The sequence below is a fragment of the Helobdella robusta genome (genome assembly GCF_000326865.2).
Source record: "Helobdella robusta unplaced genomic scaffold HELROscaffold_26, whole genome shotgun sequence".
NCBI classification, from domain to species: Eukaryota; Metazoa; Annelida; class Clitellata; order Rhynchobdellida; family Glossiphoniidae; genus Helobdella; species Helobdella robusta.
Window position 1 is genome coordinate 1,364,103 of NW_008704349.1, and position 26,621 is coordinate 1,390,723.

The following is a 26,621-nucleotide window of genomic DNA, read 5'->3' on the forward strand; positions in this document are numbered from 1 at the left end:
ATAAAAACAGCTTGTTAACGTATCTTTCATTATTTAAGGTGCCGTTCAAATGCAACAAACTAATGTTGTCGGCAAGCCTGGCTCTCACGGTAGCAGAGACAAAAACCAGAAAAGTAAAAGTGGAGACAAGGGCAGTCAGGGGAAGGGAGGAAGAAGAGGAGGTGGGAGTAAACATGGAGGAGGAGGAGGAGGAAAAGGAATGTTTAGAGATGGAAGTGAGGATTGGTCAACTGAGGGAACGTCCTTCATTTCCGGTAAATAAATAGTGTAATGTTACAAAATCAAATTTTAACTTTTACGATGCAACATTTTTGTATGTTCATACTTTATTAATTCGAAATTCGAAATTATTTTGCCTTTTAACGCAGGAACGTCGCAAAACGGCGGCTGGCAGTCGTCATTCTCGTCAGCCTTCTCGTCATCAAATAAAAAAAACGCCGGACACGGATTCGGTTCGAAGGATGGAACAGGATTTCAGAAAATTGGAGGCAGTCACGACAAGGAAGCAAGATGGAGTTCATCGTTCACGTCAGGTTCCTACAAGTGGAGTAGCAGAGGTGGATCTGGTGTTGGTAACATGAAACTTGATCTCGATTCTTTGCTAGGTGAAAAATCCTTCGATGAGGAATCATGGACTGTTGTGGAAAATAAGACGAGAGGTGGGAAATAAATATTCAATTTTTTTTTATTAAATTTTCATCAACTTTGCAACAAACAAATTAAAATTTTGCGATGTTGAAATTATTACAAATAACCGTGCTAGGTGGCATCGCCGACGTGCCGGTCGATTGGAACGAGTGGTCAGAATGGACGCAACAAGCGAACGGAACGTCAGTACGCACCAGAACTTGCAAGAACGCACCGAAAGGTCTCTGCAGGGGTCCAAACAAACAAACTAGGATGAGGACAGAAACTTGGGTAGAATCATCTGAAGAATGGTCGGAAGAATCCAGTGAACAACCTTACGGTATCTGTGTGCTTTTTATAAGCATTCGTTTGAAACATTCTGTTACTTCAACTTTTCAAGTTTTTGTTCCTCATTTTCAAGTTTTTTTTTCGATAAGAAATTGACGCCCATATTGAAATCAGATGAAACGGAAGTTCGGACCTTCAAAGCATTAAGAAGGAAGGGTCATCGAGGGGGAAAAGGTCATGATCAAGATAGTGAGGATAGTGACGAGTCCTGGTCCTACGAAGTTGACTTTGGTCAGTAAATAACTCTTTCCACAAGAACCACTGAATTATAATACATTTCACTTCAAACGTGTTAAACATAACGTACGCTATTAATTACATAACGTACGCTATTACGCTATTAATTAATATGTTGCAAATATATAAAAACCAAACTGAAAATTTCTCTTTCTAAAGATTTTTATTAAAAAATTAAAATTATAAAGAATTTTTATTAAAACTTTTTATCAGGCAACATGGCTGAAGTTTTAGAAGACTGGGAAGTTTGGAGTGATTGGGTTCAAGGAGCAGACGGCTGGTGGCAAAGAACGAGAAAATGTAAAAATCAGTCAAAGAATGGACCGTGCAGAGGAAAAGTTTCACAAAGAAGGAAGAAGAAGGTGAAAATTGGTGGTCGTGGTCGTCATCATGGTCATCGCCACGGCAGTCACGATGGTGGCGACAGCAGTGGCCATTCCTGGTCATACGAAGCTGACAAAGGTTGTTCTTTACAACTGCATGTTCATGCATGATACTTTTATAAAACCAAATTGAAATAAAATTACTTTTCTTTAAATTTTTCAAATTTTTTATTATACAATTTACAAAGCAATTTCAGTTGTGGAAGTTTTAGAAGACTGGGAAGTTTGGAGTGAGTGGGTTCAGGGAGCAGACGGCTGGTGGCAAAGAACGAGAAAATGCAAAAATCAGTCAAAGAATGGACCGTGCAGAGGAAAAGTTTCACAAAGGAGGAGGAAGAAGGTGAGAAGTGGCGGCAGTAGCAGTAGCGATGATGACGACTCTGGTTCTTGGTCTATTTCCATTGATAAAGGTTTGAAAAAAATGAAAAAATTGCGTTAAATAACAGAAATAAATAACCAAAACGTGTTTTATATTATAAGCAACAATTAAGCAACAACCAATCCATTTGTGAAATTTCAAAATTAAAAAAAACTTGAAGAACTGAGTGTAATTAATGTCAAGCACCGTAGTTTTAAACCATCTTGTCATAATTTTCTTCAACCATCACGTTTTCATCACTACCGCATGCCTTCATCTAAATGAAAAAATTACCATTGGCCCGTTCTATCGCTTAAGTTTTAATCACTGTTACCATTTTTATTTCCATAGTTTTACAGTTTTATAATTATTATTATTGATTATTGTTATTTATTTATTTGTTATTATTATTTTTTTAAATGCAACGCTGTGATATTGATACACGAAACACGCAATGCGATCGACTATTTGATAAATCTTGTTATCGCAACATCTTCTACCATCTTGTGCAATAACAAGTAACAGGATGATAATAATAATAATAATAATAATAATAATAATAATATTATTATTATTATTATTATATTAATAATTGTTGCTATTGTTATTTTATTATCATTTTTATTATCATTACATCTGCTCATTCATCAACTTACCGACAAATCACCAACCAACCTGTGCAATTAATATAAGTTCAGTATGTTATGTTACTTAGTAACTCTTATTATTGAGAAATGAATGACTGACTAAAGAAATGGATGAATAATTGATTGATTGATTGATTAATTAATTGAACGAACGAATAAATGAAAGAATGAATGAATGAATAAAAGTAAATGAACATAATCATAATTTTCAAACATTTTGAAAATATTTTTCCTCCAGACGAAGTGAAAGAAGATTGGCTGGAATGGGGCGAGTGGATCTTGGATGTGAATGGGATTTGGACGAGAACGAGGAAGTGCAAAAATGTTGGAAAGGATGCGAAGTGCAGAGGAAAAACCACGCAGACCAGACGCAAGAAGAAGAAGACCAGACACGGTAAAGATGACCCATTTAAACGGTCGACGAGTTAGCTCAGTCGCTAGAAGTGTGATGTCTTCAGTTGTCATTGCGCGATGACTTGGTTCGAATACTGCCTGTCCAAAACTCAAAAACTATGTATGTATGCGTATGTATATGTATGAATCTATTTCTAATAACAGGTCATCGCCGAGACAAAGGAAAACACGGACATGGCAGTCGAGACTTTAGTGATTCGTGGTCATACGAAAATCAAGCTGGTAGAGGAAAATAATTTTTCATTTTATTTTTAATTTTCTCATTTAATGTATGTAGAGTTTGAGGTTTTCTAATTTATATAAAAAAAACTTACATGGTTTAACTGACATAAAAATTGGTCAAATAAGTAAGCATAGTCTTTAATGGCAATAAAGACATCAATTTAATAATAATTTGCGCAATAAATCTAATTTCAATTATGGTTAATTTTTCAATAAAAAACAAAAAACACAAATGCTACTTATTTATTCATTCATCTTTTTCAAAAATCAGTTCGTGCAATCCTTAAACCCAGTCGAATCCCAAAGTACGACCTTTATATCATGCCAAATTATTTTCAATCCAGATTTTATGGCTGAAGTTTTAGAAGATTGGGAAGTTTGGGGTGAGTGGATTCAAGGAGCAGACGGCTGGTGGCAGAGAATGAGGAAGTGTAAAAATCAGTCAAAGAATGGACCGTGCAGAGGAAAAGTTTCACAAAGGAGGAGGAAGAAGATGAAGGGAAGTGGCAACAGTGACGACGACGACTCTGGTTCTTGGTCTATTTCTATTGATAAAGGTTTTCAATTTTTGAAATATTATTCAAATAGAATATTTTGCTTTCGAATTTTATATCAATTTCATTTAAAAGATATATTTTGATACCATGATACCAAACAATTTTTTATTTTTTTCCTTACTTTTTTAACCAATCTAGTGTAACATTTTACAAATTTTTTTGGAATTTCATTTAAAAAATTTAAAATTCTGAAACTTTTTTTTTCAGACGAAGTGAAAGAAGACTGGCTGGAATGGGGCGAGTGGATCTTGGATGTGAATGGGATTTGGACGAGAACGAGGAAGTGCAAAAATGTTGGAAAGGATGCGAAGTGCAGAGGAAAAACCACGCAGACCAGACGCAAGAAGAAGACCAGACACGGATCTAAATTCGGCGACGGTTAGTTGAATATTAATGATTAGAATAAATTCAAATTTAATTTTGGTTGGCACGTTAACTCGGGCGATAGAAATTCGGATTGTTATTGCACAATATTTTGGTTCAACTAGTGAATGTTTTAAACTGGAAGATTATCGTGAACCATGCGGTGTTGTGAAACAGTCTTCTCTGTCATGAAGGTTAACCATAAATATAGATCGACACGAAAGCTCCACTTAGCACGTCAGAGTTAAAGTGTGAAAAACAAACAAAAATTTACACTTGCTTGTTAATTTAAAATTAAATATTTTTGTAGGCAAGAGCCACCGCAGACACAAAGGAAAACATGGGCACGGTAGTGGTAGCGTTGATGAAAGTTGGTCTTATGAAGTTCAAACAGGTTAGATAGAGAAAAATTTGATTTTTTCCCTAAAAAAACAGTTTAACAGTTAATTTTAAATTGTTTTTTAATCAATAAAAATTCTTTAATTTAGATACGATCGCAGAAATAGCAGAAGACTGGGAAGTTTGGGGTGAGTGGGTTCAGGGAGCAGACGGATGGTGGCAAAGAACGAGAAAATGTAAAAATCAGTCAAAGAATGGACCGTGCAGAGGAAAAGTTTCACAAAAGAGGAAGAAGAAGGTAAAGGGAAGTGGCAGTGGCAGTGGCAGTAGCGACAACGACGATTCTTTCTCTTATACCGTCGATAAAGGTTCTTCATCATATGAAATTGTTTGAGAATTTGCTAGACACATGCGTTTGATGTAGTATAAGTTATTCAACAAGTTAATAAATTAAGCCGTTGATGAAATAAAAGGCATTTTACTTGAATTGAATTACGGTTCAGGTCTAAAGTTAATTTGTTGAATAATATAATGAATTACAATTAAGGCATAAAATTAATTTGTTGAATAATATAACAAATATTAAAATCACCATTATTTTTTATACGAATCTGTTTTTTTTTTTTTTTTTAATAAAACTTTCCACATTTTCTAGACGAAGTTAAAGAAGACTGGTACGGTTGGGGTGAATGGATGGTGGATGCATTTGGAGTTCGCACTAGGACCAGGAAGTGTAAAAATGTTGGAAAAGATGCAAAATGCAGAGGAAAAGCTACGCAGGCAAGACTCTCGAAACGTAAACATGGTTCTGAATCAATTGACTCTAGCGGTTCTATAGAAATTACAAACGGTTCGAGATAAATAGTTCTGCAAATATTAATTGATATATTATTTACTAAAATGATTAATTAAATAATTTTCAATACATATTATCATTTTAAAAACATGTAACTAATAAGAGAAATAAATTATTTATTGGCAGAACCAACGTCTCCAGAGAATCTCGAAGATTGGAACGAATGGAGCCAGTGGGAAAAGGATGCGGATGATTTCTGGGTTCGGAAAAGAGTTTGTAAAAACGCGCTATCTTCAGGAAAATGCAGAGGAGCATGCATTCAAAAGAAGAAGGAAATAATAACAACAACTACAACTATCAAAATAACTAAAAAAAGACGCAAGAACTCGTGTGCCGACGATGGTAATTTTTCTATTCATTGAAATATTCACGTCGCATTAGATTAGATGTATCAGATGTGATAATACAACACTATTTTATTACTCACGAAATGGTAGAAGTCCTTAAAGATTGGTTTTTATGGGGAGAGTGGAAACTTGTCGGCACAATTTGGACACGAACAAGAGTTTGTAAGAATGACGGAATTACAGGCATATGCAGAGGAAAATCAGTTGAAACTTCGTTAGTTCAATCTCTCTAGCATGCATATTAATAATATTATAAGTTAATTATATAAAATTAAATAAATTTTAATAAATTTAAAAAGTTTAATAAATTTATCAGTAAAACGGATCCGAAAGTTACGCCAACCGATGATGAATACAATAACGATCTTGGACTTGATAATCTTGAGGAAGGTTCAGATTTTTTATTTTTTATTTTGATTCAATAAATTTTCCGCATTCAACGAAAGCAATGTTTCAGTTTATTAAATTTTAACAATTTCTTAATTTATCGCCTAATTATTAGAAATAAAAAAGCTGTAAAACCTGTCTCATTTCTCTGTAATTATTGTCAACTAGTTCCTAAGCCGATAGACGGAGGATGGAGCCCTTGGGAAGATTGGTCTCCTCTTACTGGAACAAAAAATCCAGAAACTCAAACTCGGAAAAGAAAATGTGACAACCCGGAGCCTGGCAACGGTGGAAAAAAATGCAATGGCTCCGATACAGATTCGAAGCAAGTCTATTCTCGTAAGTGAAAACTTTTTCGATTAATTTGCAATAAAAATTTGAAACACTAATTATAAATGAATATATTTTATTAACTGTGGTAAAAAGTAAAACAAATCAATTTTTTCTAAATATGAATTACGATCATTTCACTTGACAATGTCAAATAATCGTTATATTTCAGCAATTGATGGGAAGTGGAGTGATTGGACAGAATGGTCCAGACCTGTTTCAAGCAGCACGAAAATCTATAGGACAAGAGTGTGTAACAAACCACCCCCAAGTAATAACGGAAAATATTGCAGTGGTAACGAGCGAGATGAAAAAGATGTAATCTTTCCAACCGATGGCAAGTGGGAAGAATGGAGCCCCTGGTCCACTCCAACTTTTGATTCAAATCCAGAAACACTTACACGCACTCGCCATTGTACTAATCCAGCTCCTTCAAACGGAGGAGCAGACTGTTCTGGACCGGATCAAGATACTAAACAAGAGTACCATCCAATTGATGGTGGCTGGTCCGAATGGACACCGTGGGCATTCAACGGAACGGAAGAAAAGAGGCGAGATCGAACTTGCACTAATCCTAAGCCAGAGTATTTTGGCAAGCTATGTGCTGGACCAAGTTTTGAAATTGTTCACATTATTCTTCCTACAAACGGAGGCTGGAGTAATTGGGGTCCCTGGTCTGAATTAACTCATTTAACTAATCCTGAAACAATCTATCGAAAACGAGTGTGTGATCATCCAACACCAGCTAACGGCGGTGCATATTGTGAAGGTAATGATCAAGATAAAGAAGATAAATACACACCAATTGATGGATCATGGAAAGAATGGGGACAATGGTCTGATGCTAATTGTAAGTCAGATGAAGTTCAGCGTGTTCGAGAATGTAAACCTCCAATGTTTAATGGCAAAGATTGCGTAGGACCAAAAATTGAAACGAAGCCTATTACTAGACCTGTTGATGGAAATTGGGGCGATTGGGGCGAATGGATTGATTTGTTCATTCAAACATATCAATTAAATCCCAAAACAGTCTATAGAAAACGATTTTGCGATAGTCCTTCTCCGTCAAACGGAGGATCAGAATGCATTGGTCCAAGTACAGATAGAACAGATGTTTATACTCCAGTTAATGGAGGATGGAATGAATGGTCAGAATGGAAACTTTTACATGAACTAGGGAAAAAAAGTCGTTACAGAACATGTTCGAATCCAGCTCCTCTTTATGGCGGCTCAAATTGTAATGGTTTTTCCGAAGAATTAGAAGATTTGATTGAACCAAAAGACGGTAACTGGAGTCCCTGGTCAGTTTGGTCAACTCCTACTGGTTTATTTAATCCAGAAACAATAAGAAGAACTAGAAGTTGTGACAACCCAAGTCCCGTAAACGGCGGTAAAGACTGTGAAGGATTTCCAGAAGATACATACACGATAGAAAAACCCATTGATGGAGGATGGTCAGAATGGACGGAATGGACACTTACACCTGATAAAAAATATCAAGAACATAATCGCACGTGTACAAATCCATCACCCCTGTTTGGCGGTAAAAATTGTGTCGGTGTGGAATTCGAGGCAGTTGAAAAACCAATTGATGGAAGATGGAGTGATTGGGGAGAGTGGTCTATTCTTACTAATGCAACTAATCCAGAGACAATAAGAAGAAGAAGAGTTTGCAATAACCCTATACCATTTGGTGGCGGTAAAGAGTGTTCTGGTTTAGATATTGATGAAATAACAATATACAGAGCAGTTGATGGCGGCTGGAGTGACTGGTCTGAATGGACCCCAGAATCCGAGTCCTCAATGATTCGTTTTAGAAAATGTGACAACCCTGCTCCGTTGTTTGGGGGCTTAGATTGTTCTGGTCCCAATAGTAATTCAAAACACGTTGAACATCCAACTGATGGCAAATGGGGGTTGTGGACACCTTGGTCCGAACCAACTCGTGCAACTAACCCAGAAATAGTTACTAGAGTAAGATACTGCAATGAGCCCATGCCTTCAAACGGAGGATTGAAATGTGAAGGTGATGATACGGATTCCAAATTAATTTATCATCCAATTCACGGTAATTGGGGAGATTGGTCAGATTGGTCAGAAAAACGAACAAATGTCGACACTGTGTACCGAACACGAAATTGCTCTAATCCTGAACCTCAGCATGGAGGTGACGATTGTCTTGGTAATAATATAGATTCTAAACCTATTGATTTACCGGTCAATGGCCATTGGGGCTCTTGGGGTCCTTATGATAAACCGACAGGATTACTTAATCCAGAGCCCATAACCCGAAAACGAGAGTGCGACAGCCCACGTCCGGCAAACGGTGGTTTGATGTGCGAAGGAGATGACACGGAAACTGTTTACATTAATAGGCCAATCGATGGAGCATGGAGTGATTGGGGTGAGTGGCTTCAAATTTCACAATTAACAGAGTGGAAAAGAACAAGATCATGTAACAATCCTTTACCATTATATGGCGGTAAAATTTGCGCTGGATTAGATGAAGAAAGAAAAACACTTGAACCGGTCAATGGTGGATGGACGGAATGGACCAACTGGTCTGAACCAACACGTCGGTCAAATCCAGAAGAACTTTCTAGATATCGATACTGTTCCAACCCTACTCCCGAAAATGGAGGTGAACCCTGTAGTGGTCCAGAAAGAGAAACACGAACGATAAATAATCCAATTGATGGTTGCTGGGGACCGTGGTCTTCTTGGTCCGAACCTACTGAAGGAACGACTGAAGTAACTAGAACGAGATTCTGCAACAATCCGTCTCCACAGTATGAAGGAAAAAACTGTGAGGGCCCGCAGGAAGAACACAAAAATGTAAAAGTACTTACAAATGGTGGCTGGAGTGAATGGAGTGAATGGTCACAACCCACTGAATTAACAAATCCTGAAATTTTAATAAGACGTAGATACTGCAACAACCCAACCCCCTCGAATGGCGGATCTAATTGTGAGGGACCTTACGACGATACAATCAACTACGCAAGACCAATTGATGGCGGTTGGACCGAATGGTCGGAGTGGTCCCTTCCCACAGGTTTAACTAACCCAGAAATTCTGACAAAAACTCGTAGTTGTACTAATCCAAGACCAGAGTATAATGGAAAATTATGCGATGGACCTGATGAAAACACAAAAGAATTAACTAGACCCATTCACGGAAATTGGGGACCATGGGGTCACTGGTCTTGCCCGATGGTAACAAAAATTCCAGAAATTTACGCAAGAGTAAGAAGTTGCAACAACCCTGCACCCATGTACGGTGGTCTAAGATGCGTTGGAAACGATACTGAAACAAAGCGCGTGCCCAAACGTTAGTACTTTCAAAAATTTAATTCATCAATGAAATTTCTGTTTGAAGTGATTTTTTGATATATATTATTTTGTAATTTATTCACCAGCAATAAATGGGAATTGGGGAGAGTGGGGCGCCTGGTCAACCCCAACAAATCGAACAAATCCTGAAACACTAGCAAGAATGAGGACGTGCGATAATCCTGTTCCACTTTATGGCGGCAAGGGATGCAAAGGTTCCAACAAAGATACGAAAAAAATCACTAGACGTAAGTTTCAAACTGAAGAATTACATGTTTTATTCTTTTAAATGATTGATTGTACAGTTTTTAGATTTTAATTTTATAATAAAAAAATATTTGAAAAAAAGCCGTGAATGGCGGTTGGGCGCTATGGGGTCCGTGGGACATTCCATCCGAGTGGAACTTACCTCAAACCGTGAAAAGAACTCGTACATGCACCAGACCAAAGCCTGATTTCGATGGACGTCCCTGCACAGGGCCTGACCAAGAAACGAAAGTGATCACTGAAAGGACTCCAGTCAACGGCGGGTGGTCAGCCTGGTCTCAGTGGTCTACTCCCACGGGACTTTTGAATCCTGAAACGATTAACCGGACACGTGCTTGCAACAATCCACAGCCTATGTTCAACGGTCGGTCGGCTACTCATAATTTTAGTTTATAAAAAAAGATTAACCAGCGTTGCTGATGAATATATAATTATTTCTGTTTGAAAAATATTTGTCACATTTTGGATTTTTTAAAAATAAATTCAATTATGTAATATTTACACGATGCGTAACTTGAAACGATTTTGCTAAAAATCTTCAGGCAAAGATTGTGTCGGACCGAATATCGAATACGAGAACATCACGAGACCGATAGACGGAGTGTGGGGAGAGTGGGGTCCCTGGAGTGAACCCACAAAACTGTCCAACCCTGAAAACTTGACGAGAACGAGACAATGCAACTCACCGGCTCCCTTGTACGGTGGTTTAAATTGTGTCGGACCGAATACTGACACGAAACCGTATACAACACGTTAGAAAATTTTTTGTCACCATGAATTAATGATAAATTTTTGAATGAAACAAATTTGAAGTTTCGTCTCGCATGTACGTTGGCCTGTTAACTAAATATGAAAAATTTGCAATCGCTTCAACTGAGAAACATCACCGAGAACATTTTCAAACAGCAATCAACGGCGAATGGACCGATTGGACGGAATGGTCAACTCCGACCCATATGACCAACCCTGAAACCCTGACACGAACGCGTACATGTACCAGTCCTGCACCTGAGTTTGGAGGGTTGGGCTGCGATGGTTCGCCCGTTGACACTCAAGAACTTACAAGACGTAAGTGGACTATTTTTTCTTTCCTTATTCCTAAGTAATCGAAAATACATAGCTAGTGTTCATCCTGCTTTTGACTCTTGTGTCTTACATTACTACAATTTAAAACAATGTGGTCCAAAAAAGTGTGATGTTTTAAAAACGATGACAAAGATTTTTAAACATACTAATTATTATTAAGTGGCGCCATGGTATTACGGTAAAGTCGCTGGCCCTGCTGTTGTAGTAACTGGATTCGAATGCGTAGAGATCCCCGCCTTTTACGAGCAATAAATATATCTTCAAACGAAACAAACCACATTTTAAAAAAATGACCATCAAAATAAAATAAAATGACTAATTTACAAACCAACTCGTTATGTTTGGATCGGAACAACCACATGGTTTTTTTTCAAAATCTAGCTATTGATGGTGGCTGGAGCAGTTGGAGTCAGTGGTCAACTCCTTCCAGACAGACACCAATAGAAACAATATTCCGGACAAGAGAATGTGACAGCCCTAGGAGTGCGTTTGATGGGAGAGATTGCGATGGAGATAAAAGGGAATTGCTAAACATCACAAACCGTTCGTTTTCATTTAATTGAACGTTCACGAATTTAAAAGTTTTCTAGTTAATAAAACCAAAAAATTATTTTTGAAATAGTTTTTTCATTAGAAATATTTTATAACTTTCTTTGTAGCGTTCTGCACTTTCTTTGAGATTATACCATAGGGCGCCAAAAATATATGACATTATTTTTCATGGCTACTATCACATTCCGATTCATTTTAACATTCCTCATTGCTATCCATTGTTATAATTACAGCCAAAAAATACAGAGATTAAAAAACCTTCTCCCTTTAACTAATTTTTCTAACTCTTTTCAAAAACCCTCAACCCGATATAGCCATCGACGGACATTGGGGGGAATGGAGTGAATGGGATGCATATATCCCAGTACCTGGGCAAGCAGACCGCAAAATATCTAGGAGAACGAGGTCATGCAACAGTCCAACGCCAGAATTTGGCGGTAAAGAATGCGAGGGTAAAGATTTCGAAGAAGATGTCAAAGTTAAAAATAGTCCCAAACGTGAGAATAGATTTTTGTATAATAATAATTATTATTAATGATTAATAATAATAATAATAATAATAATAAATATTAATAATAAATCTTACAAACACGTCAATCAGTATTACAACATAATTCTTAATATCATAATGAACATCATATATCTAGGAGAACATCATATATTGTTTTTTTAAATTGATAGCCATTGACGGAGTATGGTCAGATTGGTCGGAGTGGTCAAAACCAACTGGACTCGAAAACCCTGAAACCATAACAAGTGTGAGAACGTGTACAAATCCATCGCCGGCCTTTGGCGGGAAAATGTGCGAGGGTGATAACCAACAGTCTAAACTAATATATAATGGTTAGTTTATTTTCATCGCATCAATACAAACACGAAGAACAAGAGTATTTTAAATAACTTTTCGTAAGTGGGATAAAAATATTTTTAATAATTTTTTTCAATCAAAAGCCGTTCATGGCAGATGGGGTGACTGGTCAGGTTGGGCCAAACAAAATGCCGATGGGCACAATGAAATAATGAGAACGAGGGCTTGCGACAGTCCTGCCCCCGCCTACGGTGGCGACGATTGTGTGGGCAGTTCCGTGGAGGTCAACCAGCTCGAAGACGATAAGCCAAAACGTTAGTGCTGTTCTCAACTAATGATCGGGCATTAGAAATGCTACACTAGAAATTGTATTGATCGTTTGAAAATGTTTTAAATCTCACTAAAATTACGTAATATTATATATATATATATATATATATATATAATATAAACTTAAAACTAGCTGTTGATGGATTGTGGGGTGAATGGATGGACTGGATAATCGAACCAAGTCCGGATAATCCGACCAGCAAAACGCGCTACAGGGCCTGCGATAATCCGGCTCCATCGTTCGGAGGTGTCATTTGCGAGGGTCCTAGTTCCGAAACTCAACCTCATTATAAACGTTGGTGTATTGTTTTGTCTGGTAACTGGTTGGCTGGTTGGTTTGGCAATTTTATTTGTGTTCTTCTTTTCATAATGGAAAAAAGTTTTACAAAGTCATCTGTTGTTTTGTCATTTGTTAACTATAGTTTATTTAAAACAGAAATTTTTTCCACCTCTGTCTTCTTTATTTTTCCAAACATCTGCAATATTTTTGATCCATCATTATTACCATACATTTCTCATTCTTCGTTTGCACCAACCACGCAAAAGCTATGTGATGAAATCAATCTTTTCACTAAGAGTGAATAATCGATGAAGAGTTTTTTTTATATGTTCGCACGCCTCCGATCAAAACGACAGCCGTCGATGGCGGTTGGACTGAATGGTCAGATTGGTCAAAACCAACCGGTGAGGCCACTCCTGAATACGTGAAACGTACGAGAACTTGCACAAATCCGGCTCCTCAATACGAAGGAAAGGATTGCATGGGAGATAAAGAGGAATCGGCTCCAGTTGTCCCAGAGTTCCACTTACGTTGGCAGATTTAAATTTGCTTTAATTATACATTTAATTTGCTACTATTTTTTGGTTTATTCTGATTTACAATTTGATTGTTAAAATCACTTTAATTCATTAAAAAAATTTTAGCCGTTGACGGAGGCTGGAGTTTGTGGGGCGAGTGGTCGGTCCCTATCGGGGTGACTCCGTCTGAGACACTCACAAGGGCGCGAATTTGTGACAACCCAACACCCGCCAATGGTGGAAATCCCTGCTATGGTTCAGGCATCGACTTCAAGGATATTAAAAACCGTTCGTTCCATATTTATAATAACAAAGATTTTTAGCGAAAAATATTTTTGTTTGAGTTGCTGATTTCAAATTTCTTACTCAAAAAATCATTTATTTTCGTCATTTTTTTCATTGAGCTAATCTCACTCTATCAGACAAAATGACTAAAGAATGCAGTAGAAATTAGATCCAGCCATCTACATATATTAATTGATATTTTCAATATTTAGGCCTAAGTAACTGTTTAATAAGTAAAAAAACGAAATTTAAATTTTAGCTATAAATGGTAATTGGGGCGAGTGGGGTGAATGGTCAACCCCGACTAAATTGGTCAACCCTGAAATTATTAAACGAACCCGGCTCTGTGATTCGCCAGCCCAAATGAATGGTGGCTGGGATTGTTACGGGAATGATACTGAGACTAAAGAAACAACTTCCCGTAAGTATGATGGAATGGAATAAATGAACTCACTTTTTTATATTTTGCGTTATTCGTCTTTTTATAATTTTGTTTATTCAGCGAGTTATCAAAATGAAAATATAAATTATTAATTTCTTAAAAAATTTCTAATTTTTCTGGCAAATTCTTAACATATTACTCTTTTCATTCGTCTAACGTAATTACCATCCTCATTTTGTCATCCCAAACTCTTCAAAATTTTTAAATTTTCTACGCTTCCTTTCAAATTTTACCTAATCAGCGTCATCTCCTACTGCCTAATAAATATCAAAACCGCCACACATCAACATCGCCACGACCACACTCGCCTACCATCGCTACACATCGCCACAGCCGTTGACGGTGGTTGGTCAGAGTGGTCAGATGTAACGAATGACGTAGAATTAGGAGTTCAAAAAAGAACGAGAACATGCAGCAACCCGTTCCCAGCTTTTGACGGGCAAGACTGCATTGGAGAGCCTGTAGAAATTATAGGAAACATGGAAGAGTTACCGCAGCGTAAGTCAAACTGAAAATTATTTTCAAATAAGTAGATATAATTAAATTTCAATAAATACTCGTAAAATATATACAGCCAACATCACTATCTGTTTACGTTATCTTCTAATTTTTTCATCATCGTCATCATCATCCCTTCCATATATCATTTAACCATCTTCATCATCTAACCATTCTTTTTTAAAAAAAAATACAGCGATAGACGGTGATTGGACCAGTTGGTCTGAATGGACTAGCATCGAAAAAACCGACAAAACTGAAACATTTAAGAAGGAGAGAAGCTGCAATAATCCCACGCCATTGTTTGGCGGAAAAGAATGCGAAGGCGAACCTATTATAACTGTTACAATTGATTTGCGTTAGTGGGATCGTTACAGTCGTAAAAATCATTACTACTCTTTATCTCTCTTAAAATTTTTTACAGTAGTAATAGTAAGAGTAGTAGTAGCGGTAGTAGTACGAGTAGCAATAGTAGTAGCCACAGCAGTAGAAGTAGTAGTAGAAGCACAAATCCTAAATGAACATCACGATGATATATTCATTAAAATAAAATTACACCTAGCCATCGATGGTGGTTGGACCGAATGGACCGACTGGTCAGTACCGACGGATACTTCGGTACCGCAGACAATCACCAGGACAAGGACATGTACAAACCCGGTACCGAATAATGAGGGTAAAGATTGCGAGGGCCCTCCTACTGACTATAGGGAGTTCACCCCTGATAAGCCGTTGCGTTAGTTGCAGAATTTTTTTGGCTAGAACTGTAAATGTTTTGTCGATAAAGTTTCGAATGAGGTATATGTGTGGAGGTGAATGAATAATTGAAAAGTTTAACTTTAGAATAAAAAACCGTTAGATGGAATAAAAAATAAATGAATTAATGGAAAAAAGAATGAATGAATGAATGAATGAATGACGGAATAATAAAATGAATTATACAGAACAAATGCATAGATCGTTTTTTCGTGACTTTACATTTTCAAACTCAAATCGGAGAAATTATGTTCTGAATAACAATGTAGCCATTGACGGAGGTTGGTCGGATTGGTCGGATTGGGAAGACGAAGACTTATCCCATCAAATTAGAACGAGAACATGCACTAATCCCATTCCTGTATATGGAGGAAAAAATTGCGAGGGACCGAATAGCCAGGAGAAAAAGATTAAAAGTTAATAAAATTATTGTCTTTTCGACGTCGTTTATATTACTGTTATAGCGGATGTTTGTAGCTACTGCAGTTGCTTCAGCTGCCATTATGTTCTGGTCGTTCACATTTGGTAGAAATCAATTTTTTTAAGAGAGATTTTAAAAATTATTTTTTCAAAGTGCTTGTTATGTAAAAAATGATGGCTGAAATCAAAATAATATCAGTGGACATGTTTGAAAATGTCTTTCCCACTACCCAAATATTTTTACTAAGTTGTATTAAACTTACTTCAAACTAGAACTTTCTTGAACAAAAATTCCTCACATAGTCTGTCCGCCCGACTACACGTACAATCCTGAGTCAAAGAAATGTTACAAACTAATTAAGAAGAGGTTGAGCTGGGAAGGGGCGAGAAGTGCTTGCAAACGGATCAACCCAGACGCACATTTGGTCATAATTGATGACCAAACTTCGCAGAACGCCATTGCTAAATTCTTCAATTCTGACAACGGTAAATTTTAGACAGTTTAGTTTTTTTTATAGTCTATATCATATTATTTCTGAAAAACAGTCGCCATGTTAGCTCAGTCGGTAGAAGTGCCATATCTTGCAATGCTATTGCGAGATGACCTGGTTTGAATACTGCCTATACGAAACTCAAAGACTATCATATGCAAAGATTTAAGATACGGTGCCTGCAAGTGCATATAAAATTTGTGGTGTGAGTATTAGGTACAGTCTTTGTGACCCGCCGAATGTTTAAAATAATTATAGAATGATATGTAAACAGTTTTGCACGTATCGAAGATGCCCAGTTGATTATTTTATTTATTTCATAAGTATTAAAGTATGTTGAATCATCTTGAAACAAAGGTACACTACGCGAGAAATGCTCCGATCCATCTGGTACGACGTTGAACGTCTGGACTGCTGGCAAAAGATTAATCAACCAAGCCAACAACAAATTTCTCTGGCTACCTGATAACGACAGGGAACCAAGAGAAATGAGATACTCCAACTGGGAAGGTATAGACTACAATTTCTACAAATTTTTCCGATTTTTTCCAAGTTTTTTACTAAATAATTTCATTACAAACGGTTCAAATTACAATTGTTTTTAGTTATTTCATTGAAAAACTACATTACTAAGGAGCTATTCATTAAGCTTTAAAATACTTTCTGACAGTTAACTTTCACCGCTGTTATCATGCATTTTACTAAAACTTTTTAAAACCTCCCAACCCAATATTAATTGGTCTTCTTGATAAATTTAAAATAAACTTATTATTTTAATAACTAATAACATTTTAATAATTAATATTATTCTTATAATTAATAATATTTTTATAATAATTATTATTATAATTTTGTTTTTATTTCATTATAAAAGTTTCATACCCTGAGGAAAAGGCCGGCGTAGAGCAATGCACCTTCTTCAAACTACCTGATTTTAAATGGATAGAAGGCCCGTGCGGATGCCAGAAACCTGAAGAAAAAGATGCAAGTCTGGATAGTAGTGAAGACGAAGATGAAGAAGAAGAGGAAATAGGTCCAGATGGTAAAAAGTCGGTGCCATTGTTATATTCTTAGAAATATAAATTTAATTTTGCTGTCAAATTTTTACGTTAGGTTATCTTTTATCCCCAACATTTTAGCAACAAATGAGTTTTTAATTATTAAAATATGAAAAAAATTTTGTATTTGTACTAGGAAGCATAAGCATAAGACAAAAAAATGGAGAAAAAATATCATCTTTGGCGGGAAAGCTAGCCATGATGAGAAATCTCAGTCAACTTCGTGGTCGTACGATAGCCACGGTAAATTTTTTGGACCATGAAAAATTTGTTTATAACAAATTTGCGGTAAAAAATAATTTATTTTTATTTAATTATCAAATTTAAAATACCAAAAAATTAAAGTTTAATGTTAAAATTTAAAAAACTATTTTAAAAACTAGATATAACCACGGAAGTAGAGGCAACAGAGGATTGGGAGGCCTGGAGTGAATGGGCGCAGCAGGGAGATGGCTGCATGAAGAGGAAGAGGACTTGTAAGAAAGAGGCGAAGGGGGGCAAGTGTTCTGGAAAAAGTGAACAGAAGAAGAGAAGAAAGACGTGGAGAGTTGATGGCTCTTGGGAAATATCTAACGATGGCTCCAGAGGTTTATAAGCTATTTGAATTCCACTTTTACGAGATATTTCTAACTTTGAAACAGTGAATAAATATTTGCAATGTAATTTAAAAACATTTCAGACGCAGGACCAGAAGTCGCAGATGACTGGGAGCAGTGGTCGGAATGGACGAAAGATGGAAATCTGAAAGTCTGGATTAGAACGAGGAAGTGTAAGGACGTAAATAAAAATTGTAGAGGTCGTAGTATGCAGAAGAAGCGGAAAGTCAGAAGAACCAGGACGATCAGAAAGTGGACTGTTACAAAAACGCACACCGATGAATCGGGTTCTGAGTCATTAGACAGCCAGCATCGCAGCCACGGCAGCAAGAGTGATAATAGCCACAGTGAAGAACACGGTGAACATAGCAAGGAACACAGCAAAGAACACGGCGAACATAGCAAAGAACACGGCGAACATAGCAAAGAACACAGCAAAAGCGACGAAAGCAAAAGTCATGGCAGTCACGACAAGAGCCACTCCAGTGGTAGCCACAGCCAGGAGCATGAGGATCACGAAACAACTCACATTGACGAGAGTACCGATAAAGAAGATTGGTCTGTTGACGGAAGCGGTGAGCAGTTTCAATTTTGCAAATTTCATAGAAATAATGAAAACTAAAAACAACAAAAATAAGTTGAAAAAACTATAGCTCTCCAATGAAAAATAAAAATGAAATTGTTACAAAATATTAGAGATTCCTGACAATCTGGAAGACGCTCCTGAAGATGTTGAACAGTGGGCAGAGTGGGCACTGGAGATGGACGGAACATGGTGCAGAAAAAGAACCTGCAAAAGGAAGGACAAAAATTGTAAAGGTCGTCTAATTCAGAAGAGAAGAAAAAGAATGTGGAAAATTATTGGATCATGGTCGATCGACGAATCTGGCGGTCTGTTTTTCCTTTCATCGGTGTTTCGTTTCATTTTTTTCAATTCTCTTCAATCAACAAATTTGCATTATTTTCCCAAAAGACTCAAACCTCGAAGTGGCCGAAGAATGGGAAACGTGGACGGAGTGGGTGAAGGGTTCGGAAGGGTGGTGGCGTAGAACGAGGAAGTGCAAAAACAAAGCAGCCAATTCAAAGTGTAGAGGAAGCAGTAAACAAACAAAGAGAGTCAGAGGTTGGAAAAAGACAAGAGTTTTCAGAAAGAAGACTTGGCAAAAAACCATCCAAAATAGCGATTGGTCTCTTGATAAGGAAAATAGTTAGTTATTTTAGTTTTGTAAATACTAATTTTATAATACTATGATAAGTTAAAATGTTGTTTCTTTACACAATCATTTATGAATCGTACATTTGATATTTATTGTTAACTTTCTCAGATATTTTCCAAAACGGCCGAGAAGAGTTTCCAGAGGATTGGAATTTATGGGGTGAATGGACACAAGACGACGAAAATTCTTTCACAAGAGTAAGAACATGTAAGAATATTGGTCCAGATGCCAAATGCAGAGGTCAAAAGAAGCAGAGGAGAATTAGAAAAGTTACCAAATACGACATAGAAATATCATCCGATCTTGATTCCGATTTTAACGTTGAAAAGTCACAGGACATTTCCTGGTCTCTTGATAGTACAGATGACAGTTAGCAATTTATATTTATGTCAACATTTTTAATTAAAATTTGTAATTAATTACAATTATCAAGCCAAGTTACCAAATTTAAAATATTTTATCGTTTTGGAAATTAGTTGCAGGTGCATTAGAAGTTCCAGATGACTGGGAACAGTGGGTGACGTGGTCTTCAGATCAAAATGGGTGCGTCCTACGAACCAGGAGTTGTAAGAATACCCAATGCAGAGGGAAGAACAAACAACGAAAATGTAAAAAAACAAAGAGGATTCAAGGCATGTGGAACATTTATGAAACACAAGAAGGTTTTTTTAATCCATTTTATTCACAAAAAATTATTCACATTTTATCAAAGGTTTATTTGATTAAATGTTGAATTAATGTGTTTTTTAAACTCTTTTAGTTCCGTCGAAACAAACTATTTTATTTTATTGTTATTTTATTATCATTAAAAGTAATAATTTGTTTAATTTTGAAGGGGAGGAAGTTTCGAAAGATTGGGAGACGTGGTCTGAATGGAAATTTGATAAGAGAGGTTTTGATGTGAGAACCAGGAATTGCAAAAACGCCGAGTCAAGCGGTTAGCGTGTTTTATTTTATTTCATCAAACCTAATTTGTGGTTTTTTCAATGAAGTAAAATAAAATAAAAATTTTCCAGTGACATTAGATATAAACTGCTATTAATTTAAAAATATTTTTAAAATAAAAATTTAGGTAAATGCCGAGGAGCTAGAAAACAAAAAAGAAAATTAATTAAGGATATGAACTGGAAGTTAACAGGAGATTGGTCACTGGACGAGAGTGGTATTAAATATTTTAGATCTGTACCATTATAAACAGCAATTTTACAAACAAAAAACTGGATCAAAAAAATTTACAAACATGAAATTAAATTTGTTACAGACGATAAATCAGAAAAACTTGAAGATTGGGAACTCTGGGGTGAATGGACAAAAACTGACGATATCTGGTGGAGTAGAAAGAGATTCTGCAGAAATAAAGTTAACAACGGAAAATGCAGAGGACAATCGATTCAGAAGAGACGGTTAAGAGTCTGGAAAACTGTAGGCTCTTGGTCCATTGACATTACAAAAGGTCAGTTAACGATATGACAATTTTAAATCGATTATAAACAATAAACAGATTTAAGAAACATATTTACCAAATTCATGAAAATAGAACTAAGTATATATTATAAATTTGAATAAGGTTCCTGGTCGGCGGATGAATCAGCTAACGATTGGAAAACATGGACTGAATGGACTCTACAGGAAACTGATAACTGCTGGCTTAGAACACGAGAATGTAAAGTTGCCAACTGTAAAGGTGCGGCACTGCAGAGAAGAAGAAATCGTACCTTCTCTGTTTCAACAGGCGCAAGGGAAGATCAATCCAGTAAAGTTACAAAATCGCAGGAACACGACGAAAAAATTACTTCAAAACGTAAGACCAGGAGGAAAAGCTGGAACAAGTTTAAAACTGTAAGTACAAGAGGAGAGGAAAATTTTGAAAAACACGATCTTGATATGCTGATTGGTGGAGGTTATAACAAATACAGCGTCGCATCTGATGATAAAGAAAGTTTCGTATTTGACGGTACTGGATTTGTCAGGAAGGAGCTTAGCGGCGATGTTAATATACACGTTAAGAGTGATGAGAGTAGTCGTAACGGAGACAAGAAAGTTCATGGCGGAAGTCATGATAAAGTTGGTTTCGGTATGGGAATGGGAGCGATAGTTGGTAAAAATAGCCGTAGCGGAGACAAGAATGTTCATGGCGGAAGTCATGATAAAGTAGGATTCGGTATGGGAATGGGAGCAGGAGTTGGTAAAAGTAGCGGTAGCGGAGACAAGAAAGTTCATGGCGGAAGTCATGATAAATTTGGATTCGGTATGGGAATGGAAGTGAAAGTTGGTAAAAGTAGCAGTAGCGGAGACAAGAATGTTCATGGCGGAAGTCATGATAAAGTAGGATTCGGTATGGGAATGGGAGCAGGAGTTGGTAAAAGTAGCGGTAGCGGAGACAAGAAAGTTCATGGCGGAAGTCATGATAAATTTGGATTCGGTATGGGAATGGAAGTGAGAGTTGGTAAAAGTAGCGGTAGCGGAGACAAGAATGTTCATGGCGGAAGTCATGATAAAGTAGGATTCGGTATGGGAATGGAGATTGGTAGAAACGGTCAGAACAAAGACAAAAATGTTCATGGTGGAAAGAGTGGGAGTCAAGACCAGAGTGGAATGGTATATGCATTTGGTAAAAGTAGTCAGAGTAAAGATAAGAAAGGTCATATTGAAGATGGGATAAATATGATGTCGAAACAAATGGAACAGATTGTTCAAAAAAATGATCAAGACAAAAATATTAAAAAACAAGTTGGAAATGCCCAGATTGGACAAAACAACGACGACAGAGATAATGGCAGAAATGACAAAAATCAACAAAAGAGCCTCAACATTCAAGAAGCTGGTCAAAGGACACAGATTCAAGACATGGGTCACAGCGTACAAATGTTTGATACGAAAGGACAAAACAATGATAAAAAAGATAGCGGTAAAAATGATGATAAGAAGGATAACGGCAAAAATGATAAAGGCCGACCTGCTCAAGATGATAAGGCCAACAAAAGAGGAAGAAGTAAGAGGTCTGCTTCCAGCGTTGATAGCAAGAAAGGTGGTGCGAAAAAACAGGCTCCCAAACCATTTTATGATCCAATTTGTGGAATCAACATGTGTGCTCTTTGCGAGTTGGATTTAGTATAAAAACTACTTGAATAATATATCTGCATACATTTTATTTAAACATTTAATTTCAAATAGAAATAAAACATTTGATTATTAATAACATTTGGATTGTTAATGAATCTATTTCTCGAGGACTTTGCATTGTAATTAATAAAAATATGTGTTTAGCTGCATAAACGATCGTTAACATTTTTACAAATACGATATGTAGATGCATTCTATTTTCAAGGCTCAATGGTAACTGAATTTATATGGACTTAATCGTACAAAGGGCCATAAATTGTATTGTGCAAATAGTTCTTATGTGAGCCAGCTATATAGATCACTTTTAAAAATATAACATTTAAGTCTACTTTTAAATTTTAATACAAGATTTTGCAATCACAATCAGCAAATTCGAGCGTAAATATGCTGATTTTTTAGGCAATGATGAATAAATATTTTAGCTTAAATAATAATTTATTTAAAAAATTAAATGTTGTCAAACTGTCCTTAAACATTTTTCACGAGACTAAAGTATGCTCTTCTTGTTCTAATTTTCAACATGCAAACCATCTGAAAGTCAATCCCTGCGTGTGTGTTTCCGTTCCGTCAACAGTTTCTAATTTAAACCTGAGAAAGCTAACAACATTTGCTGTTAAGAAAGCTAGGAGTAACATTTTGTCTAAGAATTGTTTTCTCAGCTGTTTAGTTACTTCACATCGATCACATGTGCGATACCTGTCCAACGAATCACTGAAGCCCAAGAAGAAATGCAGTGTAGCCCCCAACAAAGAGGCTGAATCAGAGAAAATTAAAGGTCAAAGTAATGAAACGGTCGGAAAAAATAACTTATTCCAGAAGCTAGTATGTTTTTTTAATTTTTAAATAATTTGTTGAATTTCACTTTATCCTACTTCCTAGTCCTCCCCAACTAAAATTAAACTTTACAAAACAGGTACAGTACCGAGTCCTGACAGTGCCTAACATCCTAACGAGTGTACGAATTATACTAACCCCATTCCTCTGTTATTTAGTCTTGCAGGGTTCATATAACGCTGCACTGTCCATTTTTATATTTGCTGGGTTCACAGACCTGGTAGTTAGCCAATTTAATTATTTTTAGTTAATAATTTTTAACTTCTCCCAGTCTAAAACATGCAATTAAAAGAAAAACCATTTTAATTTTCAGTTGGATGGATTGATAGCTAGGTCATTTCAGAGCCAAACTTCAGATTTAGGCAGTTTTCTCGACCCACTAGCAGACAAGTTATTAGTGAGCACGCTATTTCTGTCGCTATCCTATGTAGATCTAATCCCAGGTGAGATTGTACATGTCAAAATTAACACTGAGAACATCATTAAAAATAATTTACATAAGATCTATCAATGCTATTAGTTACCTTTTTGTCTAACTATACAGTTATTTATTTTTATCTTAAAAATTTATTAAAAAATTTTGCAACAGCTTATTTAGCTCTCTTGGTCATCACAAGAGACACATTACTGACTGCATCAGGTGTATACATCAGATACATAACACTCAATCCAAAACCAGTTAGCCAAATGATTAATTATTCCTTCTAAATTTTTTCTTTCAACTTAGAAATTTGTTATAATTTGTTTAAAATGTAAAAAAAATTGTGATTTTACTGGTATGTTTATTCAATTTTTTTAACATAGAGAACACTGAAAGAATATTTTGATCCTACAAATAGATCAGTGAAATTGCAACCAACAACTCTTAGCAAGGTACGTATGCAATCACACTTACACTCATAAACACACACACACGCACGCACACAAAATTTATCTTATTTGATGAAGCTTTCACCTAAAATGACTATCACATACATCTTGAAAATGTGCAGTTCAACACAGCTGTTCAGTTGACTTTGGTAGCTGCAACACTAGCCTCACCTGTTTTTAACTTTACAGATCATCCCTATATGCACTACTTGTGGTTAGTTTTAGAGTACCTTGTCTAACTTTTCTTTATATTTAGAAAATTATTAAATGTTTATTTAATAGTAAGACTAATATTTAAAGGCATTTAATCAATTTTAATAATAAAATTATTATTTTATTTCTAAAGGTACTTAACAGCATTCACCACAATTACATCTGGTATTGGTTACATATTTGCTAAAGATACCTTCAAATTTGTTGATAAAAGTTACAAAAAGAAATGAACTTTATTTTTTTATCTCAATTTTATATAAATTATTTTGCAACAATTGTATTTATTGTTTATTAATCTGAAACAGTGACAAAACAACGACTTGTAATAGAAAAAAATTAAAAAACGTTTGGGTAATTATCAAATAAATTTAGTAGCGCAGGCCAATATTTTTGAAATGTCACCCTTTTTACCCCTAAGACAAGATGGAATGGGCACCCTTATCCTTGTCCCTGTGGGATTGCCATTGTCTTCGACGAGCACAACATTATTGGAATCATATTTTGGGACCATTCTATCCTGATTCTGTTTTAGTCCCACTAAATATCCTCTTTTCTTTTGGCCTTGTATGGCTAACAGTACCTGCAACAAAATAAAAAGATTACTTAGACTAGAGAGAATACTAGTGATACCACCATTATGATGTGATAGCAGAGATCAGAGATCTACTCTTTTTTTTACCTTGTCTCCTAACTTGCCTATTCCAGTTTTGTTGTAGACATGTATGATTCTGCCTGGTTTTCCCGCAAGTTCAGCTGCTCTGCCTATCAGGCTGTTGTCAACCACCCTCAGTCTCGTCAACTTCTGCACTTCATGCCTCACTGCTGTCGTGCTGTCAATGTCAAATTTTCAATGACTAATTTTGCCGACTAACATTGTCACCGAAAATACAAAAAAATTTAAAAATTCTAAATTTAAGCTGTGATTTGTAACGGATTTCAAATTTTAATGGATATTTACTTCCTAATTACCTGAAATATCGGCACGTTAGCGTTGAAACATTTTGCAGGAACATCGTTTTTTTACTTGTTTATTAATGGATTTTATCGCTCACGCGAGATTCTTTGTTTTTATTGATAATAATATACTTTCTATGGAGGGCCTTGTTTTGAATAAAAGTAAACTAGGTATTAAATTCGTAAAATTTTCAATTCTACAGCATTTACTAAGTAATTTCGTCGTTTGGTTGTGTAGAAATTTAAACTATAATAAGAAAAAAAAATTTACATTAATTGTATTTTTGAGTAATTTTTGAAAAATATCAATTGAACTAACTAGAACGGTGAAATATTAAATTCTAGAACATTTTTCGATTTTATTTATCATCAAGTAAATCAAGTTACTTAACGTATTATTTCGTATTTCCAAATTCGATTTTGTTTGTGTTTGTGACGTCGTATTGCTAGTAATTAGTAGGTCAGTTAGTTAAGTTAGTGTTAGCTGTTAGTGTTTCGATACAATAGGCCAATTCGATCTGTGTACCTTGATTGTGTGTGTCCATCACAACAATGGCTGAACAGCCAGTAACTGAAGGCAACGAGCAACCTCAAACTGGCTACCGCATGTGGATAGGCAACCTACACCCGCAGATAACTGAATACACGTTCCTTAAACTTCTACAAAGCCATCAAATTAATTTAAAAAAACTCGATTTTGTGTACCATCGGTCAGGACCACTAAAAGGAAAGTCGATGGGTTTCTGTTTCCTTACAGTACCCAGCATTTCAGATGCTGACAAATTAATAAAACATCTCGATGGTAAACGTCTTTTTCAACAAAATTTGGTCATCAAGCCTGCAGATGCTGATGCTGCAGCCCTAAGAAAATCTCAATCAAAGAAAAAGTTTCAAAGGAAAGGGACGTACGCACTGGCCGGCTACTCACAGTCTGCTTCATCTAGCAGCAACTCCATCGACACTAGTCAAATGTCCGAAGCCAAACGACGAGCTATGATTAGAGAGATCGAGAAAAAGTTAAAGGCCATGGATGATGACAAAAATGACACTTCTGTTTTTACAAAAAACTCTTGATCTTCATTGTTTGTGTGTGTGGTGTTCGTCCCACTTTGTTATATATATATAATTTATTCTGGCACTGATATATACTGTTTGATATATAAATATATATCAAAATATATATATAGCTAAATTTCTAGCTCTTGAATATATATATATATTTATATTAACTTAAATGTTTATAACCACATTGTAATAAAACATACGCCTGAACGT

General features: G+C 36.0%; 4 protein-coding genes across 4 annotated transcripts; 3 read left to right on the forward strand and 1 right to left on the reverse strand.

The window, feature by feature from the left end:
• Positions 1-49: 49 nt before the first annotated feature.
• Positions 50-22,469, forward strand: HELRODRAFT_173392 (hypothetical protein; the record flags this gene model as incomplete). The annotated part of the gene is made up of 48 exons (XM_009020002.1): positions 50-254; positions 369-659; positions 764-967; positions 1,090-1,206; positions 1,426-1,674; positions 1,784-2,005; positions 2,839-3,024; positions 3,159-3,236; positions 3,581-3,793; positions 4,001-4,171; positions 4,467-4,550; positions 4,645-4,863; positions 5,151-5,345; positions 5,478-5,693; positions 5,789-5,912; positions 6,015-6,088; positions 6,254-6,424; positions 6,588-9,746; positions 9,835-9,996; positions 10,098-10,379; positions 10,558-10,767; positions 10,829-11,083; positions 11,483-11,644; positions 11,968-12,150; positions 12,335-12,496; positions 12,605-12,775; positions 12,925-13,086; positions 13,428-13,601; positions 13,716-13,877; positions 14,134-14,295; positions 14,650-14,814; positions 15,011-15,172; positions 15,377-15,550; positions 15,759-15,986; positions 16,294-16,476; positions 16,839-16,991; positions 17,356-17,530; positions 17,676-17,782; positions 17,923-18,126; positions 18,219-18,710; positions 18,832-19,026; positions 19,109-19,342; positions 19,461-19,721; positions 19,835-20,014; positions 20,188-20,289; positions 20,425-20,514; positions 20,614-20,805; positions 20,920-22,469. 48 exons carry the CDS (start codon positions 50-52, stop codon positions 22,467-22,469), a joined length of 13,272 nt encoding a protein of 4,423 aa, XP_009018250.1.
• A 931-nt stretch (positions 22,470-23,400) lies between these two features.
• On the forward strand, positions 23,401-24,622 carry HELRODRAFT_79936 (hypothetical protein; the record flags this gene model as incomplete). The annotated part of the gene is made up of 6 exons (XM_009020003.1): positions 23,401-23,529; positions 23,623-23,752; positions 23,899-23,987; positions 24,114-24,182; positions 24,302-24,393; positions 24,526-24,622. Coding segments are annotated over 6 exons (606 nt in total), but the record flags the coding sequence as incomplete, so codon positions are not given.
• A 128-nt stretch (positions 24,623-24,750) lies between these two features.
• Positions 24,751-25,405, reverse strand: HELRODRAFT_173394 (hypothetical protein; the record flags this gene model as incomplete). Its single annotated transcript, XM_009020004.1, has 3 exons — positions 24,751-24,972; positions 25,072-25,222; positions 25,362-25,405. The coding sequence occupies 3 exons, from the start codon at positions 25,403-25,405 to the stop codon at positions 24,751-24,753; spliced, it is 417 nt and encodes a 138-aa protein (XP_009018252.1).
• Positions 25,406-25,898: 493 nt separating this feature from the next.
• On the forward strand, positions 25,899-26,420 carry HELRODRAFT_173395 (hypothetical protein; the record flags this gene model as incomplete). Its single annotated transcript, XM_009020005.1, has 1 exon — positions 25,899-26,420. One exon carries the CDS (start codon positions 25,899-25,901, stop codon positions 26,418-26,420), a length of 522 nt encoding a protein of 173 aa, XP_009018253.1.
• Between the last annotated feature and the right edge of the window lie 201 nt (positions 26,421-26,621).